This window comes from Notolepis coatsorum (assembly GCF_963971535.1).
Source record: "Notolepis coatsorum genome assembly, chromosome: 8".
In the NCBI taxonomy this organism is placed as follows: Eukaryota; Metazoa; Chordata; class Actinopteri; order Aulopiformes; family Paralepididae; genus Notolepis; species Notolepis coatsorum.
In genome coordinates, this window is record NC_140172.1 from 59074375 (window position 1) to 59094939 (window position 20565).

General features: G+C 42.9%; 1 protein-coding gene across 2 annotated transcripts in view; it reads right to left on the bottom strand.

Moving 5' to 3' along the window:
- mink1 (misshapen-like kinase 1) overlaps nt 1-17918 on the bottom strand; it is a 255643-nt gene extending 237725 nt beyond the window's left edge. Inside the window, exons 1-2 of one of the 2 annotated variants that reach the window (XM_084320845.1) lie at nt 17800-17918; nt 16429-16490 (exon numbers count right to left, since the gene is read on the bottom strand). In XM_084320845.1, the coding sequence (XP_084176971.1) occupies nt 16429-16488 (60 nt within the window). In that variant the 5' untranslated portion in view covers nt 16489-16490; nt 17800-17918. Of the gene's footprint in view, nt 1-16428 lie in introns of both variants that reach the window. The other variant, XM_084320846.1, reaches the window with a different exon arrangement.
- Nucleotides 17919-20565: the final 2647 nt, after the last annotated feature.

Here is a 20565-nt window from a genome sequence, read left to right on the forward strand (position 1 = left end):
TCCACGTGCTTGTTGTAGAGAGGTGGAGTCGAGGCGCCGCTTACTTTCGTTTAATTGGAATGGAGACGGGAAGGCGCCGCTTAGGCTTGGGCGGTATGACGGTATTACGGTATACCAGGGTATTTCGAGATCCCGCCGGTATGATTCTCAATACCGTGACGTCACAGACTGCTATTACACTGACACTAAGTTGATTGTAGAGCACAGCACGCGCCAGCAGAGGGTTACGTGGCTATCGTTCCGGGAGCTAACGTTGATACCTGGATGGTGTGGGCTAACTAGCTACCGTTCCGGGAGCTAACGTTGATACCTGGATGGTGCGGGCTAACTAGCTACCGTTCCGGGAGCTAACGTTGATACCTGGATGGTGCGGGCTAACTAGCTACCGTTCCGGGAGCTAACGTTGATACCTGGATGGTACGGGCTAACTAGCTACCGTTCCAGGAGCTAACGTTGATACCTGGATGGTGCGGGCTAACTAGCTACCGTTCCGGGTGCTAACGTTGATACCTGGATGGTGCGGGCTAACTAGCTACCGTTCCGGGAGCTAACGTTGATACCTGGATGGTGCTAACTAACTAGCTACCGTTCCGGGAGCTAACGTTGATACCTGGATGGTGCTAACTAACTAGCTAACGTTCCGGGAGCTAACGTTGATACCTGGATGGTGCGGGCAAACTAGCTCCCGTTCCGGGAGTTAACGTTGATACCTGGATGGTGCTGGCTAACTAGCTACCGTTCCGGGAGCTAACGTTGATACCTGGATGGTGCTGGCTAACTAGCTACCGTTCCGGGAGATAACGTTGATACCTACTAACTGGCTACCGTTCTGTGATTTGTTTAGTTGGTAACACGGGTTGCTAAGGAATTTAGTTTAGAGGTTGAAGAAAGTGCACTTTTAGGTTGAAAGAACGGCCGTAATGTCAACGTGTTTCAAGTATATTGTTAGCCCCCCCCCCCCCCCCCCCCCCGCTGATGAAAATGAAAGTCAATACCGTCATATACCGGGGTATTATGTCAGCAAGGTATGACGGTATGAAAAAAATTATACCGCCCAAGCCTAGCGCCGCTTACTTTCGTTTAATTGGAATGGAGGCGGGAAGGCGCCGCTTACTTTCGTTTCATTGGAATGGAGGCGGGAAGGCGCCGCTTACTTTCGTTTCATTGGAATGGAGGCGCAAGATTTTGGAGGCAAAATAAAATAAAATAACTTTTTTTTATGTTCGAAGCTCATGCCATCAAACGAAGCTTCGAAGCTTCAAAGTATTTAAGACAGCCCTGGTACCCATCCCTACTGACAAAGCACAATACCTGTTGGTTTTTAGTTCACTCATTGTTCAGGGAAACACATTGTTAATGACATTGACGGATTGTGAATTTTGTGATTGACTCAAATTATATTTATTTGGACAAATAAATATAGTCACTTTATTTGAAGAGTCAAAACTGTTCTCTTGGCTTTGTTTTGTTCATAGTAGTAACGCTCATGTCATGATAAATCTGGTTAGGTCAAAACTACAGGAATATACATAAAAAAAAAACATTTATAATACAATAAATATATATATATATCGGTTATTGGTATCGACCTTGAGGAGCAGAAAGTTATCGATATCGGGGTCAAAAAATCAATATCGTGCACCCCTAGTATATAGCTCAGCAGCTGTACATAATCATTTGATTATTTACCTTTCAACAGTGTCAAAATATTAATTTAAATTATAATGAATTAAAGAATTGTATAAAGAACTTTCCATGTGTCATCTAATAATATATTCCATTACCTATCCTATCTGTATCGAAGTCAAAATGTTGGTATTGTGACAACACTACAACATACAAAATCAGCTGGACAACCTATATCCTTTGTCTAGTAGGCATGGACCAATGTGTGATTTTGGTGGTGCTATTGCACAGATGTTTGTCTCTTACTAAGCACACGCACAGTATAATATGCATGTAATAAAAAAAATTAACAATTTGAGTGCTAAATCTTGTTAGTTCATGCCATGCGTTGAGTGCCAACGACGAGAAATCTTGTTTTCTTTTATCGTTATTTCTTTTATTAGCAATTTCCATTCATTTTTCATCAATCTAGCCTCACGTTACCATTGGGGATCTATCTGAGCTCGAACAGGGAAAATACCGCCCCCATCGTCTCTCCGGATGGTATTGCACCCATTGGATTGGACTGAATGAAATGGATGGGGGAAAAAAAAGAGTCCGGAATCCACATTTTACTTGTCAGGCATGTAACCGGAGATGATCCCATTCATTGCCGAGCCGCAGAAAAGCGTGGAATATGCGTTTCCAGTACCCAGCGTTGGATCAATAAACGCGATCGATATTTCGAATGGCGATCAGGAATTGGAATAATCTTTTTGGAGAACATCTGATCTGAGGTAAGGAATCTATTTTACCAGTCTTGGGATAATCAGTTTTTTTCACCTATATCTCAGCGTGTCCCATATGTGTGTGTGTGTGTGCTGATCAGGAAATAAGATCGATTTTTCAGCCCGCTTCTCTAGCGTGCATAAGTACACATATACTATCGATAATCTAGCATTTATTTGAAAACTATTCATAAATAGGTCGAAAAATTACGTGTTTTGTGTATTCTACTAAAGCGCGATTCCTGAAGAATCACTTTTTTTTCTGGAAGTTTCCAAAAACGAATGTTTTTCAAAATGGTATAAAACGGAAATGTACTGATTAAAAAGCAATCCGTTTCGACAATGTTGACTGCAAACAAGTCATTGATAAGCGACGGGCGTATTAGACACATAGCTATAATTTAAGATATAGTTTATGCGTTTGCAAATGTGCTTGCCCTCCCATTGACTACAGCGCCGGCACTCAAGCGCTAAATCGTGCGCCCCCTGCTGGCACTCAGTGTTAATAAACTCCGGTACTTTTTTCACTGCGCTCCTACATTTCTTTGTGTGCTCCTACATTTTTTCATTTAAAAAAAGGTTAGCGTAGAGCCCTGGGGAGGGATAGTTTGTTTCTCACATTGTCGCTGTCTGTTGCTGAACGCACTGCTCCCTGAAAAGCTCTCTCAACTCGCAAGGCTATCTCGGCCATGGGGCTGCATATTTCTCCCAACAAATCATATACCGTTTATAAGATCTATTTTCTGGTGTTCCAAGGAACCGTCAATCAACAAAATCCGTGAATAGGTTCTGGCTGTATATGACCAAATGTAAGGTGGCATAGTAGTCAGTCAGTCGCTTATAGCCTTATTTATAATAGCGTTCACTACCAGACTTGGAGCAAGTCACGCCACTTCGCGAGGCTCTCTGCATATTTCTCCAACAAATCATATACCGTTTATAAGATCTATTTTCTGGTATTCCAAGTTTAGTCAGGATAATAGAACCCAGGGTTAGAAATTAACATTTTCTTTTCAGGGCTTTTTTTGCCCCCCTTAACACATTCCCCGCCAATCACGTTGTACAGCATTATTGCCGGCCATGCGTTGTCTGCCAAACCACGCTGTACAGCGATATTGAGATCAATATTTCATTTTTTCGCCATGGCATTCATAATTCATATATACACCTCCGGCGCTGCAGCTGGACCCTACGGCTCAAAAAAACGACGGCTCAATACCGCCGCCTGGTGGATGGTCGGGCGAGTTTTATCTGCATGTCATTAACACACCCGGTGCCGTTCACGAGAATTCTCGTTTCTGTGGCCCAGCGGTTTGCTATTTCCATTCATAATCCATCGAGGCAGCCTGTGCAGGCTGTCCTGAATGGGTCTGAGATCGCAAACGTCCAACACCGCCGCCTAACGCCTTGCGGCCGGTATTGCACATCCTTGGAAACTCTCTAGCTTTGTCTGTTCGTCGATCTAAAAAGTCGGGTCCAGGTTTTCCTTGTCGGCCAGGAGTAAGGTTTATAACACATGGATTGGGGAGAATCGAGCACCGCCGGTTCATGTTCTTTGGTGGATTATCTTGGCAACACGATCGACATCAATACTTGGAATGGCGATCAGATAATTGGAATATTCTTTTGGCAGTACATCCTAGTCACGGTAAGGGCTATATGGTATCAATCTTGCGTTGATCCAATAATTCCTTCCCCGCGATCGGAGCGCGTGTGTGTATATGTACTGTGTAGGGCTGCCACGGTATTGATTTTTTTTCCTTACCGCACAAATTTGCGAAATATTTCCTACCGCCGCGGTAACTGCAAAAAAAATTAATGCATTTTTTTTTTTTTTACTCTTTATAGCATATAGCCTGCCTCTAGTCTAAATGTCTATCTTTAGAGGATGACTTTGCAGCATGAATATTGTTTGGGATTCGGCAAGCACGCATTCGTTATTGAAAGTGAAACACGGATTCGAAGTAACCCCTCTGGTCGTGCGCCGTTCACTCTGTGTCGCGGGCAGGGGTGGTAGCGCCCGGCGGTTACCCCCCCCCCGACCCTTTCTTCTTATTATTATTATAAAGTTACTACTTATGATTAACAAAGGCATAGGCGGCTACGTGGCGTAGTGGGCAAGGCACTCGCCACGAAATGCTGGAGACGCTGGGCTCGTCAGTTCGAGCCCAGCGCTCCACATTTGCTTTCAGTTTAGCTGGTCGTCCGTACTAATACACATTGGCCTTATTAGGGGGTGGGAAACTGATGGGTGGGGATCGGGCGTTGTGGACAGCAACTCCTACAGGTCGGTTGGTGCGCCTGCGCAGTAGAATCAGGAAGTGTCGGAGGCAGCGTGAGCCTCCCACGCGTTACTCCTCGCCACTGAGAGATCGAGCTGCGCAGGTGAAAAGATGCGACTGCTGTTACCTCAAGTACCGGAGGGGACTTGTGCTATGTATGACTTAGTCCACATTGCAGCCGGCTTGTGGGAGGCAAGAAACAGCGTCCGTGACAGGGGAGGGTTGAATTGGATGATACGAAATTGGGATGGGAGAAAATATAGAAAAATGGGAGAAAAAGTGGACCAAAAAAAAAAAACGTGGCATTAACGTTATATAGTTACACGTTCAATAACATCAGCGTATTTACCGGACCATAGCAAGGAAAGCATTACTCAATTCATATCTCAGTTCCTTCCTTTGCTCAGAGCGTGCCGAGTTGTGCCCATTCTGCGGTCTGTTAATAAAGTTTTCAATCAGACAAGTGTATAGAACGAAGGGCTTTTATTATAACATTCGTTGCAGTAAAATCATTATGCCTCCTGTGGAGCGCTGGTAGTCCACTCCGGCAGGGAGCTAACGTTATTAGCCTTGTTGTGAGCTCTGATCAATGGCGGACATCCAGGAAGTAAAAAACGAATACGCTAGGGATGCCCCGATCACGTTTTTTGCCACAGATACCGATCACCGATCGTCGTGAGCCATATCGGCCAATACCGATCCAATACCGATCGTTTTTGATTAAAAAAAAATTAAAGATTATTTAAAAAAAAAAAAAATTTAATATATAAATTTTTTTAATAAAATATATATATTATATAATTAGACTTGTACTTGTATTATCTGCGAGACATCGCCACTAACAAGCTCCACTGTCTGTGTGTACTCGAGTAGCCTCCAGCTACGGCCAGGATTCTCCGGAGCTGCAGCTGGACCCTATACTTTTCGTTTTGAACAGTGAGCTGGCGTCAGCTAACGTGAGCTAGCGGAGGTATCATACACGTCTCTACTAGACTTGCTGGAGCGTTTGTTGTTGTCAGGAGCTATCAGTAGCTGGCCGGCTAGATACCGTTCGGTTAGACAATGCCTCATCATGTATTGGACTGGAAGTGAATGGTTGACTGGGTCATTTTGTAACGGTAGCTAACATTAGCTCAGGGAGGTACCATCCCACTAGACTAGACTAGACCCGTGTTTACATGCGTGCGGGAGGGGCTGGAGGGAGGAGACGCCGCAGCACTGTGGGTGTCTGAGACAGAACTCAGCGAGTGAGATCGGTTTTGACGATCGGCGAAAATAAAGCATTATCACCGATCACTAGGGATGGGTACCGAATTCGGTACTTGAGGCACCGAACCGAAACACGTCGGTACTACAGAGTATCGAATCAAGTGAGAAAAAAAAAGAAAAAAAAAATTTACTTTTTTCTTTTCATGTCAACGTTCACACGCACAATATATGCTTACCTAGGATTTGACTTGATTCAACAACAAAGCAGTCGGAGCAATGACAAGCCGAAAACTGTCGAAATTGTAGTTATTTGAAGTTTGGATTTTTTTTTTACGACTGAGGTAGGTAAATTAAATTTCTTGAGACTAAAGTACCGAAAAAAGGTACCGTTGGGTACCGGTATCGATTCACAGGTACCGGTACCGGTTCAAATGTGAAAGGTACCCATCCCTACCGATCACCGATCGCATATTTATACTGATTATCGGCCGATAACGATCGGTGGCCGATCGATCGGGGCATCCCTAGAATACACGCTTGCCGATTTGCGGTAACAGCAGAGGCGGGTGCAAGCGGTGTGACGTAATTGGTAGGGGTGGGACGATACATCGATCCAGATCGATATATTATCAATAATCAAATAGGATCGATGAAACGTAAAATTTCGATTTTAACGTCGATTCATATTGCGATACTCTTATTTTGAAAATCCGGCGACGGCGACGTCATATCCGCCCTGCGCCCAGTATTGTGAAACTCTGTGTAGCTCTGTACAGCAGAGCAGCGCTAGGGAGAGTATATTTTGCGACCCGATATAAGTCTGTGCAGTTTTCCCCCCGCAACGGGTCAAATGCATCTAACATGCTTTGCATCGTCGGCATTCTTTTATGCCCACGTCACGTGGGCAGACCTAAATTAACATTACATTAGCTGCTTAAGCTAACTAAGCTAAGAGAGAGAGAAACGGAGAGGAGAGGGGAAGGAGGGGGGGCGGGGGCATTTTGTCTGTGTGTGTGTGTGCGTTTGAAAATACCAGATGAAGTCAGGAGTATTATTATATTGATATTATTTACTGAGGATGGACAGATAATGTTGATATTTAAACATGAATACATAATAAATGTATTCATGATCATCATGCAACATAAAACAATTGCAGGAACGGTTTGGGAGAGGAAGGGGTTTTAGCTTGCGTGTTGAGTTAAGTTTAAAGCTCAATATATAAAAACGTGGCACTTTACAGTGAACAGGAGGTCTATTTGTATTAAAAACAATAGATTGTTTTTCATCTAAATGTCTGGAAGAGCTCAAAAATAAAAACGTCAATTGATATTTTCGTAGCCTTTTTTTGTTGATCTAAATGTGACTGATTGTGTTAAATGGGCACATAATATCGTCTCATATCGATCACAGGCACCTGAATCGAATCAAATCGTATCGTGGCAGACTGTGATATCGGCAAATATCGTATCGTTGTCCAAAGAATCGATATCGTATCGTATCGTGATGAAACTGGTGATTCCCACCCCTAGTAATTGGCAAAATCGACTGTCAATCAAAATTGTTTTGTTGCATTGCTTTGGTTGAGAGTATTATTATAAAAAACAGCGGTGATGCGGTATTCAGCTTAACTCTGCGGTGGGCGTGATGCAACAGCGATACCGCGGTAATGCGGTAACCGCGGCAGCTCTAGCTGTGTGTAACGTATTCCGTTGGGGACGAACGAAGCATAGAAACCCCCCCACCTTTTCATGCATGCATGATGAAACATAATACCGATAGCATTGATTTCAGATTGATTGTTGATCCAGGCGAGGAATGCCACGGTTTCTAGTGAAATGCACTAAACGCTGTTTAGCGGCGTTTCCTGGGATTACACAGAATTACTCTAAAACTATACTCATATTCACCACAGTATAAAACGGGAATGTATGGATGAAGAAATTATTTATTTTTCACAAATTGAACGATAGATACAAAAATAAATAATTTTTTTTTTTTATAATCAAATGTTCTTTTCATATTCGAATCCCATGCCCATCGAACGAAGCTTCGAAGTATTTAAGACAGCCCTAGTATTGAGCCGTACTGTATTGTACCCATTCTGCAATCTGTTAATAAAGTTATCAATCAATCACAGTGACCGCTCCCCAATATGGTTATTAGCATGCCAACACCAGATGGTTAGACAATTCTGCCACTCACTTGCTGTTTCCTCTTTAACCCAGCTCGGCTTCGTGCTTGGAACCAGAGTGACCTTGGAACCTGAGTGACCTAGTGGCTAAGACGTATGGTCAGGGTTTTTCCCCAAAAAAATAAAACCTCTGTCACTTCCTGTTTACTCCAGCCCTGCTTCATGTGGGGAGATCTGCTTTCATTGGTCTATGCTGCCACCTGGTGGAGATCTGCTTTCATTGGTCTATGTAGATGCTATCTGGTGGAGATTTGCACTTTACTAAGCGCACCTTTCTAGTTTATGATATATATATTTATTTATTAGGGGTGGAAAGGTTCAGGTGACTCACAGGGGGGCGTGTCTGAAAAGGTCCATGCTCTGGAGGTCCATCCCTTGGAAATGACCTGTTGCTGATGTGACTATGAGAGGAAATATTAACGTTGTGGCTTGATGTTATGCACTGAAATAACAGCAACTGCATTGTGCTCCATATAGTTCGCTATAAATAACAACATTAAGGATTTGATTATGGATTTTGCCCTGTCGGAATCTAAATGCAGAGGTTGTTTTGTGTAAATACTTTGGGGAGAAGAATATAGCTTGTCTTGTCCACATAGCCTAATAGCAATTTCCGAGACAAACTGACTGACACAGCTGCTCACCACCTCACCTGGACAGACAAAGGTCCCGCTCGGTTTTGGATTTAAATGCAGTGAAAGTGAGCAAAGTTAAGCTAGGGAATTTTGGAAATGTTGCTTACATTTTGGAAATTTTGATTAAAAGAATATCTTATGATAGTGAACTTGGGGGAAATGCACATAATAAGACAATGCCAGGTTGTATTAGGGCTGGGCGATATGGCCTAAATATGATATCACGATATTTTCTGACCTTTCGGCGATACACGATACGCATCACGATGTTTTTCTTTTTTTCCCCAAACAATTCATTATGAGGCTTACCAAGACAGTATTTGAGTTTGCAAGCTAACATTAAAGACAAAATAAAATACCCATGCATTTAGCATTTTTATATTATATATTAGATTTAGATTATTGGATTATTAGATTATATATTGCATATATTTAGCAATGAGATATTATATGATTTAGATATGAAATATGATGAATTGAAAATGGGGGACCCTGATGTAAACAAGACGAAGGTCTTTCTCTGGTCTGCATCCTCCAGTCCACTGTTGACTGTTGTTGTATTGAGCTGTACTGTATTGTACCTATGCTGCAATCTGTTAATAACGTTTATTCATTCAGTCGGCAAACAGAATCATTTTGATTGACAGTTGCGTCTGCCAATTACGTCACATCGCTTGCACCCGCCCTGCTGTTCTTAGCACCAATCGGCAAGCGCGTATTAATTTTTTACTTCCGCCATGGAGAGCTCAATGAAAACAACAATGGCAGCGGTAGCTCGCCGCGGCCGACGTTTAGCTTTTTAGCTCTGCAGAATGACTAAACGACTGGAGGCATAATGATTTTACTGCAACGGATGTTATAATAAAAGCCTTTCCATACATCTGTCTGATTGAAAACGTTATTAACAGACCGCAGAATGGGCACAACGGAGTCAGCACGGGCTGAGATATGAACGGCTAATGCTTGCTATATCTAGGTCGACCTCGGTCGTTGCTATGTAAATACGCTGATGTTATTGAAAGTGTAACTATATAACGTCAATGCCACAAAACGAATGCCTTTGTTATCATAAGTAGTAACTTTTGATGCAGTAGTGTGTGTGTGGGGCGGCGCTGTTCAAAATTGTCAACGTGTGGACCAGATTGACGCAACACAAGCCTCTTGGGCAAAACATCACGATATCCACGATACGTTTAAAAAGTGTATCGTTAATGAACTGTACCCGATATTTATATAATATCGTCATATCGCCCAGCCCTAGGTTGTATGGTATGTTTTGGTTAGAATAGCCCCATTTAATGGAAATTCTGAAAAGACTGAGGATGCAAATAGCAAACACATTCCTCTTAGAACATTATTGTATGACTAGGTTGTTGTCTTTGTGGCTGTTAAGTTCATGTGCTGGTGTGCGTATGCATATCAAGTCAAGTCAAGAGTTTTATTTGTCACGGCATACAAGTATACAGTGAAATGCAGGGGGTCTTGCCCGCAACGATTGTGCATAATACAATAATAAGAATCCAATTGGATGCGAACGACATTTGTGCAATAATACAAGTAATCAAAGTAGGGCATATCTGTATATGTACATGAGTTTTTTCAAGAGCATGGTAAGATGCTAGGTCCTGTGATAGTGCAATACACTGTTAGCTACGGATGAGGTACTGGGTCTTTATGTACAATTGTACACTGCTATATTATACAATCTCAAGTTATACTATACTATTTTTTAAAGTGACCTTTCATTTTGTAAAGTGACCATAAGTGTGAGCGTGTGCAGCATGAGTGTGCGTGTTCATGTTAAAGTGGCTGCTAGTGTGTGAGCGTGTACAGTGTGTGTGTTGTGTGTTGTGTGTGTGCTCATGTGTGCTTGTGTGTGGAGAGTTCAGTGTTCAAGGCTCTGATGGCCTGGGGGAAGAAGCTGAGCCGAAGTCTCTCTGTCCTAGTTGCTGGTATGATGGTATAGCCAGTGTAATGTCCACTAGTCACATCAAAATCACCTTACAGATCCAGATGTAGTGGACTTCCCTGTCTTGCAGTACACAAAATGATGCTCAACATCTATAGAACGCTTACTTTTATATTTAACATTATGTGGCTACATTGATCTGCTGTGTCTGTCTGTCCAAGTCTGTTTTAATAAATTTTCATTGACTAGTATCCATTTTTGGACATACAGAGTTGACGTTATGTTCTAATTTTAAAATAAACGATAGAGCGGCTGGTCGCAGAGACGCGAGTTGAACGAACACATCGGGAGGAGAATGAATGAATGAATGAAAACTTTATTTAACAGATTGCAGAATGGGTACAATACAGTACGGCTCAATACACACAATTGTTAAGGGGATGCAGACCAGAGAAAGACTTTTGTCTTGTTTACATCAGGTTCATTCATTCATTCTCCTCCCGATGTGTTCTTTCAACTCGCGTCTCTGCGACCAGCCGCTCTATCGTACAATACAGTACGGCTCAATACACACAATTGTTAAGGGGATGCAGACCAGAGAAAGACTTGTCTTGTTTACATCAGGTTCATTCATTCATTCATTCTCCTCCCAATGTGTTCGTTCAACTCGCGTCTCTGCGACCAGCTGCTCTATCGGAGATAGGATCACATTGTGTCATGTTTTGCTAGAGGGTGGCGATGTTTATTATTCCGAATAGATCTACACGGGCTTATAGCCTATAATACGTGACATTTGAAGCAGGCACCACTGTTGTTGTAATTGTCTGGTAATAGCTGTTTCGAGTGTGTTTATTATAAATCCGTCTTCATATCTCACGCCCCAAAGGCGATAGCGAGGGGGGGCGTATGCGTGTAGGTCAGTGGCCAATCAGAGCGCAAAACGGGAACCCGGAAACACAACTGGGTTGGTAAAAGCATACACGCGGTCTGGACGCGTGAATACTTTACCCAAGGCAGTTGTCCTTCCGCGTTCGGTTTGCGCGCCCTGATTGGCCTCTCAGCGCCCAATCGCGTTAGCCCTACTATCGCCGTGCATCAGCTTTCAGTTCAACAGCTCAATATTAACGTAACGTGCTATTCATATCAATCGGCATCACATCAATATAAATAACGTATTGTTTTCATCTGGGTAAAGTATTCACGCGGACCGAGACTTCACACCTGGATCAAAACCTTCTTCTTGTGGAAACAGATCAGACTGTGGACACCACAACAGCTGTAAGACAAGTACAATTATGTTGACATTGTTTTCCTCTTATTGCTCCTTCCTAGTAGCAGCACGGCGATCGAAAGGAGCCTTGAAGTTGTAATCACAGCTTTATTGTAAACAATTCCAAATGTTTTACATTCGTAGTACTTTACCATCTCCGCGGTCAACTAACTGCGAGCATCTGCAGCGACGTGATTCTCTTCACAGTAATATTACATTTCTCCCGATACTCTGCTAGCTGTGTAGGCTAACGCGATTGGGCGCCAAGAGGCCAATCAGGGCGCGCAAACCGAACGCGGAAGGACAACTGCCTTGGGTAAAGTATTCACGCGGTCTGGACTGGTCGCGTGTAACTGTTCCGCAACAGTAAGTGACTTCCGGGGTAGGCCTGATTGGCCCCGACAGGCACGTGACGCGGCAAACTCAGGACGCGCAACGAGGCTGCTGAGAGCTGTCGCGCGGAAATAGGCTGTCTATTGCCATTCTCTAACACAAACTCTAACCTTAACCAGCTCCTTAACAGCGCCTAAACTTAACCATTCTAACCTTAACCAACTCCGAAACAATGCCTAACCTTAACCTTAACCATGCCTAACCTTAACCGGCGAAAGAATACACGTTAAAAAAAAAATCACGTTAAAAAAAAAAAATTTGATGGGATTCGAACTCGTCAACAACGGACCGCAGGATCGCAGGACCGCTGCTCTGCGAGGTGAGCTGAAGCGCCGAATGAAAGTCATAGCGGATTTTGACGGTTACATCATTCCGCAAGCTCTGCCGCTCCGCTCCGCGGAGCGTGCCGCGCGGCAGAGAAAGTTGCGCATCACGTGCCTGTCGGGGCCAATCAGGCCTACCCCGGAAGTAACTTACTGTTGCGGATAAGCTATAAGCGGACTGGTCCTCAGCTCCTCTCCAGTCAAGCTGCTGCAGACTTTAATCCAAAATAACATGAAATTGCGTCGTCTCTCTAGAGCCTCCTTTCTCTCCTTCACACAAAGTTAAATCTACTCTAAATGAAAGTGAAACTTAACACTTTGGTTGCCTAAGGTTAAATTCATGATATACCATAGATTGCCAGCGCTATTTGTCTACGGAGAAAGTCCCCTTCTTTGCAGGGCTATAACTTTTTAAATTCTATTGCTACATTGCCATTATTAGGGCCCATTCAAAGTCCTATATGTATTGTTCATTGTGTAGCAACGTTAAACTTTTTCATTCACATATTCATAGTAAAGTATGGTCTAATGTATAAGTATGTTTTCATCTCTTTCTGCAGCTTTCTCCAGAACGTGATATATAGCCCCAAATGCATTATATTGATGATGAAATACAGTTTGATGGCAATCAGCGCGATATAAAAAATTCCAACTAGATGTACTTCTAGAAGTTACTAACACACGTCATCTGATGTTGACCGGATGGGCGAGGGGGCGTTTATAATTCCGTGGGCAGCGTTATACCAATCATCTAATGTGGGTCAAATGTTGATAATAGCAGTTAGTAGGGCTGGGCGATATGACCAAAAACGTTATCGCGATAAAATTATAAAATTATTTTCATATAATTCGATATCGATAATTATCGTCGATATAATGTATGTCAAGTTTAATTAACTTATTATGCTGCTGCGAATGTCTCGAGTCGAGTTGATGTCGTCATCAGTCCGCGCACGTTAGAAGTTAGCCGACAAGCGGAATATCTCATGGCAATGTAATAAATATGACACTAAAATACTCTCTTCCGCCACAATATATTGAAACGACGTCCACTGTATACCCCACACTACTATGAACGTGGCCTCAGAATTCACAGCGCACACATACTCTGCACGTAAATATATAAAACGTTGCCGTGCAAGCTAGTTAGCCTAGCCAGCCTGTTGTCTTATTATGCTGCTGCGAATGTCTCGAGTCGAGTTGATGTCGTCATCAGTCCGCGCACGTTAGAAGTTAGCCGACAAGCGGAATATCTCATGGCAATGTAATAAATATGACACTAAAATACTCTCTTCCGCCACAATATATTGAAACGACGTCCACTGTATACCCCACACTACTATGAACGTGGCCTCAGAATTCACAGCGCACACATACTCTGCACGTAAATATATAAAACGTCGCCGTGCAAGCTAGTTAGCCTAGCAAGCCTTGTTGTTGAGTGAGTCCTACCTCTCTACCCAGAGGTGCAGCGCTGGGTCTCCTTCCTGGTCTCCTTCGCTCTCGGCCATCTCCTTCACCGATTGGTTGTTAGTGCGTGCTCATATCCAAGCTTGGAAAATCGATATATCGAAACTTTGCGACCACGTTTCATGTTTATTTCGAGGAAATAATTTATTGCGATAGTTATCGTTATCGTTTTATCGCCCAGCCCTAGCAGTTAGTATCGAACACGGTAACGTTACACGCTGAAACTCACCCCAGTCTCCGCGCGCCGTTGGGCGATCATCGTCGAGTAGAAATCTTATCATTATGGGATATATTTTTACCCGGTCCATCTCCAGCTTGTATAATGGTATATACGTCCAAATCATGTTGTTTATCGAGTTATTGCCAATCGATCACCGTGTAGCGTGACGAGCCAGAGTCCCATGAACTATAGCGAGCGCCCGGAAGTACTACGGTCGTCATGACAACCTCTATTCAACATCCTGTTTGGCGATTGCGCCGATCGGCCACCAGATGGCGCTCCTGAACCGCCAGAGAGCTCAGTGGGTCCTGCTGGTGGATCTCAGGCCAGCGGAGGGGACATATTAATCCGATCGCAGATTTTTTAAATATTGATATAAGGACGCTGTACAGCGTCCCCCGGCAACTTGAGCATGGCCAGCAATGACGTGAAAAGACGTTTCATGGCAGTCAAAGTGTTAAGCTACTATGTACTGCAACCTATAAAATAGATCTGCTGTCCACAGACGCATTCAGTTTATAATGTTGTCTGACTAACTATTGAAATTAGTTTTTTTTGTATTTGATAAATGTGAGCACTGAAATGCGAAAATTAACTATATGGGTTTTATTTGGACTAAGCTCCGGACCTGAGGCGACAGGGCCTTCCACACCCTCCTCTGGAACACCCTCCCCATCCACATTTGTCAATCAACCACCCTCCCCTCCTTCAAACAGGCCCTCAAGACCCACCTCTTCAATCTTGCTTTCACCTGTTCATCATCCTCCCTCCACTCAAGCTTTACATTTTAAATGATTTATGTTTTATTGTTGATATTTCTTTGTTACATTTTACTTTGTTCTTTATTCTGTATTTATTAAATTATTCTATTGTGTGTGTGTAAAGCAACTTTGGGTACTTAGAAATGCGCTATTTAAAATGTAATGTATTATTATTATAAAAAAAATTAAACATACACCAGTGGGCAAGTAATGTACTCTGGATGCCTGAACACAGAGTAACACCGGATCAGTGGTGGGCTAATTTTGAGTATGTTTGGGGTGTGAACTCTCTTGATGTCAGAAAATGGCAGCGTTTGTTAACAATGCTAGTGGGAGTAAATGGGGGCAATGAAGCCTGTCTGCTCCCCCACTCTCAAACAAACAGTGGATACGATCACAAGAGCCTCCTGCCTGACAAGTTCCAATCCAATGAAAAATAGGTTAACAGTTATGCAGTGATTTTGTTATACGTCAACTGCTCACAATACTGCTACTTTGACGCATAACACTCTGATGCATTGAGCATTGTCGCAGTTGTCATGAAGCAGGCATAACATGGCATTTGTTGTGAGTGAAATAACACTTAATACCCCAAACCATTTCATAATACCCCATAAACATCCTCCAACTGGACAAAGCCCAATGATTAGGCCTTGACCTAAATACACTGTGTCCAGCCTCAACCAGTGTCCTGCTCTTGTTTTGATTACTTTCCTTCTGCAAGTTGTCCAATAACTACAGAACACTTAGCATTCTAAATTGATAAAAACCCAAACAATTCCCAAATCTATCTACTCGTACTAGTTATGCTGCTGGCCAGTATGACTTACTACCACAGTGTCTTTATACCTGTATCACTGTACATAATAATACTACAACTCTACATACAACTGATTAGCAGTAGCACCATTACTCTGTGTACATTATGTATATATTTTATTGTCAGTTTAATCACCTGTACATTGTATATTACGACTGTACTTTACTGTTACATTTGCACTCTGGTTGGATGCCAAACCTATTTTCTTTGTGCTGTATAATGACAATACATTTTAATCTAATCTGGGGCCTCCATATCAAATTTCCTTAGCCCTGTGTCTCATTTCTTTCTAAAAACATAACTGATCCGCAAAAGTTGCATGGATTGGTAGATTTGCTTTGGTGATAATCAGCCTAACTTTGATCAATCTGACTGAAAATTGTCTATTGCTTGGCCTAGCACTAAACCACTCTAAAAAGGTCTCACTGTCTCACCTAACCCATTTTGCTACCAAAATGTACCTTTTTTGTGTGTCTGAAACTAAATCGTACGCCTGTGTTTCGCACCACCGATATCCAAATGTAAATATTGCATTTGGTTTTTACTCACCCTCAGAGCAGCGAGGTCGATGTCATCCAGGCTTCGGGTGGTGGGGGCGTTTTCAGACATTGCTGGCAAAAGTTGGTAGTGTTGTTGTGAGCTAACAAGTTAGCCAATCAATTACAAGAATGTAAATGCTGGAGGCAGATTACACACGAATACACCGCAACTGTGCAAGAAGAACAACACTATAGCGTAGCGTTGTCGTCACAACATCGACAGGATTAAATATCTGCTGGCTGTGCACGGATCGCACACACATAAAACCACCCAGTTGGCTCAACTCGCGTTAGCCCCGACTGAGGTTGGCTAACCTACACGCTACGTTATATCTAAACACACGTTAGGTAACCGGGCTATTCTTTCAAAAACGAACTCCACTTCGCTAAAACGACAGCTAGTACGGATAAGGATAGGACTGTTAGCTGTTTATCGCAGTGGAATCCACCCCCGGTGTTGTAGTTGGACACCTTGTAGCAGCGTTCATTTTGACAACACTCTACTGCTGCACCATCAGAATAAACAACGTTACAGTCAGAACTAGTTACCGGATAGCTATTTGCGATACTAAAACACTCCCTGTAAACGTCGATAAAGCCAAACCGATGTAACCGTTATTATACTCAGCGATGCTACGGTTGTTGTTATTATTATTATGCGAGATGACTGGTGATGTGATGATGGCGACCAGTGGTTGTTCGCTAACGTTACCGACTCACAGGTTGGCGTTTATATATCAGAATAAAAACATGTTCTACCTTGTTAACGATCAACCCACACCTGTGTAAATAAATAATAATAACACGAACACCACGGTGGCTTCGTTTCGGCTGCGATACAATAAGGTTATGTAAAAACTTGCTACAGCGTTAACCCTTTCAGGTGCGAGTTTTTTTGTAACGTTTCCTCAAAACCCCATCATCACAGAATTGTAAAACTCGAACGTTATCGCCCTCGACTACCCGTATTACAAGTTAGACAATTAGCTCGTTTCCCGTTAAGACGAACAAATCCAATAATAATCACACCGGTCCGGTTGTAAATCCTCCACCTGAGAGGTTTCCAGATATTCCATGAATTTGGGTGCAGCTCGTGTGGAAACAAACCCGTCAGGTGCGACCTGGCTGGCGTTGTTATTTTTGCGCGGTTAGGGTTACTAACTAATTAATGCTACGATACCGTTAGTATTCCAAACGTTAACTTTCCCGTTTCGTTCCCGTGTGTTTACAGTCGCGCCGCCTAGCACTGCCAACCAACCATTCGGGGGGAACACAATGAACAATTCTTGTTATAATAAACCGTATACTAGTGCCCAACCGGCCCTCGATTGTTTAAAAACAGACCATGTCGTCCAGCTGTAACATCCCAAGTTGTACGTACTTCTTCTAAATAGCAAGGCAAGGTGCACGGTTGCAAACTGCAGCTAAGCAGCCAACTTGTTATCTCGCCATGTTGTGGACGGTGCTCCGCTGGGCCTGTAGTCGTGCTCTACTGCTCTCACCACCACGCACTGTCTCTCTGCGTCCACACTGTTCTCCCAGCTCGCTGTCCTACGGTATTTCACCAGGGACAAATTACCTGGAGGACTACAGTAGAACTCAAACTAGAGACCGTCTACGTTCACACTGCAGGTGAGAATGGCCCAAATCAGATTTTTTTTTGTTTGCTCATAACTCAGATCTGATTTGATCCACAACAGTGTGAATAGCACAAATAAATAACATGGCACCCGATCTTTTAAATTCTGATTTGGACCACTTTCTATGTGGTCCTCCTAATTCAGATACATGATTTTTGTTGTTGTTGCAATAATATGTGACCTCCGGCGTCTGAAGAGTCACGTCACGTGACTTTCATGCGACTTTTACTTCACACTTTTTTACTTTCATCTTCTTTATTGCTCATTGGGTTCTAATATTGGCCACACAAAAAAAGATCAGATCTGAGCAATACATCGGAATTGAGCACTGAGGCTTGCAGTGTGAGCTCCCGGATATTAAATATAAACTCATTACAAGTCCATCAATGTTCTAAACCCACAGGTGAAGTGCATGTGCTTTGCACCATCATTCTGCAAAATGTGCAACAGTGAAGAGTCCACTAAAAATAAAGACATATAGGCCATACTGTCTTCATCAGGGACTAGCGTCAGCGATCTGTTGTGCATGTTTTTCCATTGGGTTTCTCTTATGGGGGGGGGGGGGGGGGGGGGGACCCTTGCGAGCACAGGGAGAACATGCAAACTCCACACAGAAAGGCCTGGGAGATACCCCACCTGGGTACCTGGGCCCCGTTCCCCATACCTGGATAACTGAGTTAGCCGGATAACTTTCGGTCAAGTCTGACTTAAGCCGGACCTTCCTGTTCCCCGAAGCTGGATTGTCTAAATCACCATGACAACAGATCAAAAAGTTTGAGCCTGGTCGAGAGCAGGGTTTAAGTTCAAGTTAGCCGGATGAACCATCGCCACGCCCCCGCAAAGAAATTACAGCCCGTTTCCTGAAATTATTCCCACAGTCTACGATCTGCATTATACCATTCTGAATTACGTTTTTGTGCTCCATTCTTCCAGAGGGGGCTTTTGAAATGTCCTAAATAATGCACGTTATATACCGTGGCGCTCGCTCGGTGCGATGTACACATTATGTGGTTATTTTAATTGTAACTGGGATTAAGATGTCTGATGAGATGCGCTGTTTGACGGATTTGAGAAATTGAATGAGCCGTTGACGTCACATTAATGAATGAGGATAAAGAGATAAAACTTCATTCAAAATAAAGAATATTCTAAACACGGGTCTCTCGTTCATTAATGTATAAACAATGAATTTATCCCATCTGGCACAGTGGCGCAGCGGTAGTGCTCAATCCTGGCAACCCGGCGACCGGTGTTCGAAACCCCGTGTTTCCAATATAATTTTTTGGAATATAATAATAATGATTATACGCCAAAGTAGCCTAGTTTTAAGTTAAAATATTATAAATCTACATGCATTGAGGATGTCATTCTTTATATAGCTCTCAACGTGCACCAAATTGAATTATTCCTACATCGCAAAAAAAAGGAAAAGACTAGGTTTCGAACCCCGGTCGTCTGCGTGAAAGTCAAAAGAAGAACCCGTTACACCACAGTGGAGATAAGTAAAAGATCGACCATACATCAATCAATGGGTAAGAGAGCCGTATCGTTATTCTGTATAACAGTTTAACTAATTATTTTCGCTAGCAAGATCTCATTTGATTATTCAATCCAGCAGGCAAGTTTAAAGAAATATAATCTGATTGATTGAGGTAATGAGGGACTTAAAATTAGCCTATAGATAACGCATTTAACTTGTCGGCGAGGCGATTGAGCCGTACTGCAATATGTTACTAAAGTTTTAAATCAATTAATCAATCAATGCCGCTAGAGAATCAGGATCTCTGCTATCGATACGTGCTGGCTTTTCAACTGGAGCGGCCGCGCGCACTTATCCTGGGTCTCAAGTCTGGTTTGAGTTAACAAGACTGAATCCACCTTCGAGGAACAGGAAAATCCCGGCTTCAAACATCGGGTTAACTGAATCTGGATAATGACATCTTGATCGACTTAGTTGAACCAGGTACGGGGAATAGGGCCCTGGTAACGAGGAAACCTGGTCCCCAAGCGGGAATCGAACCCTGGACCTTCTTGCTGTGAGGCGACAGTGTCAACCACTACACCACCATGCTGATGTGTTTATAACATCATAAGTTGTATCAACAATAACATCATAGGGTGTTGCTGAAACATCTTAAATCAATGTTGAAAGTCATATTTTGTGTTATCTCTTAAGTAAACAATGTGTTGAAATGGCATTCTTTTTAAAGGTACAATCTGTAATGTCATCAAACAGCCACCTATAGGCAAAATAGCCCTGCTTGACATTGCACTTTGTTTAAATTTTTTGAAAAACACATTATAATAAGTTACTAAACTCCAACCCACATGTCAGACCAAAACAAAAAAAGTAAACAAAGTGCAATACCAAGCACGGCTCTTTTGCCTAGAGTATGCGGTTTGACGGCATTATTGATTTTAGTTCTCCAGAGGCCTCAACTCAAGGCTAGAAACCAGATACTCAACGCACCCATTTTTGACATCAATTACACACATTCCTGTACCTA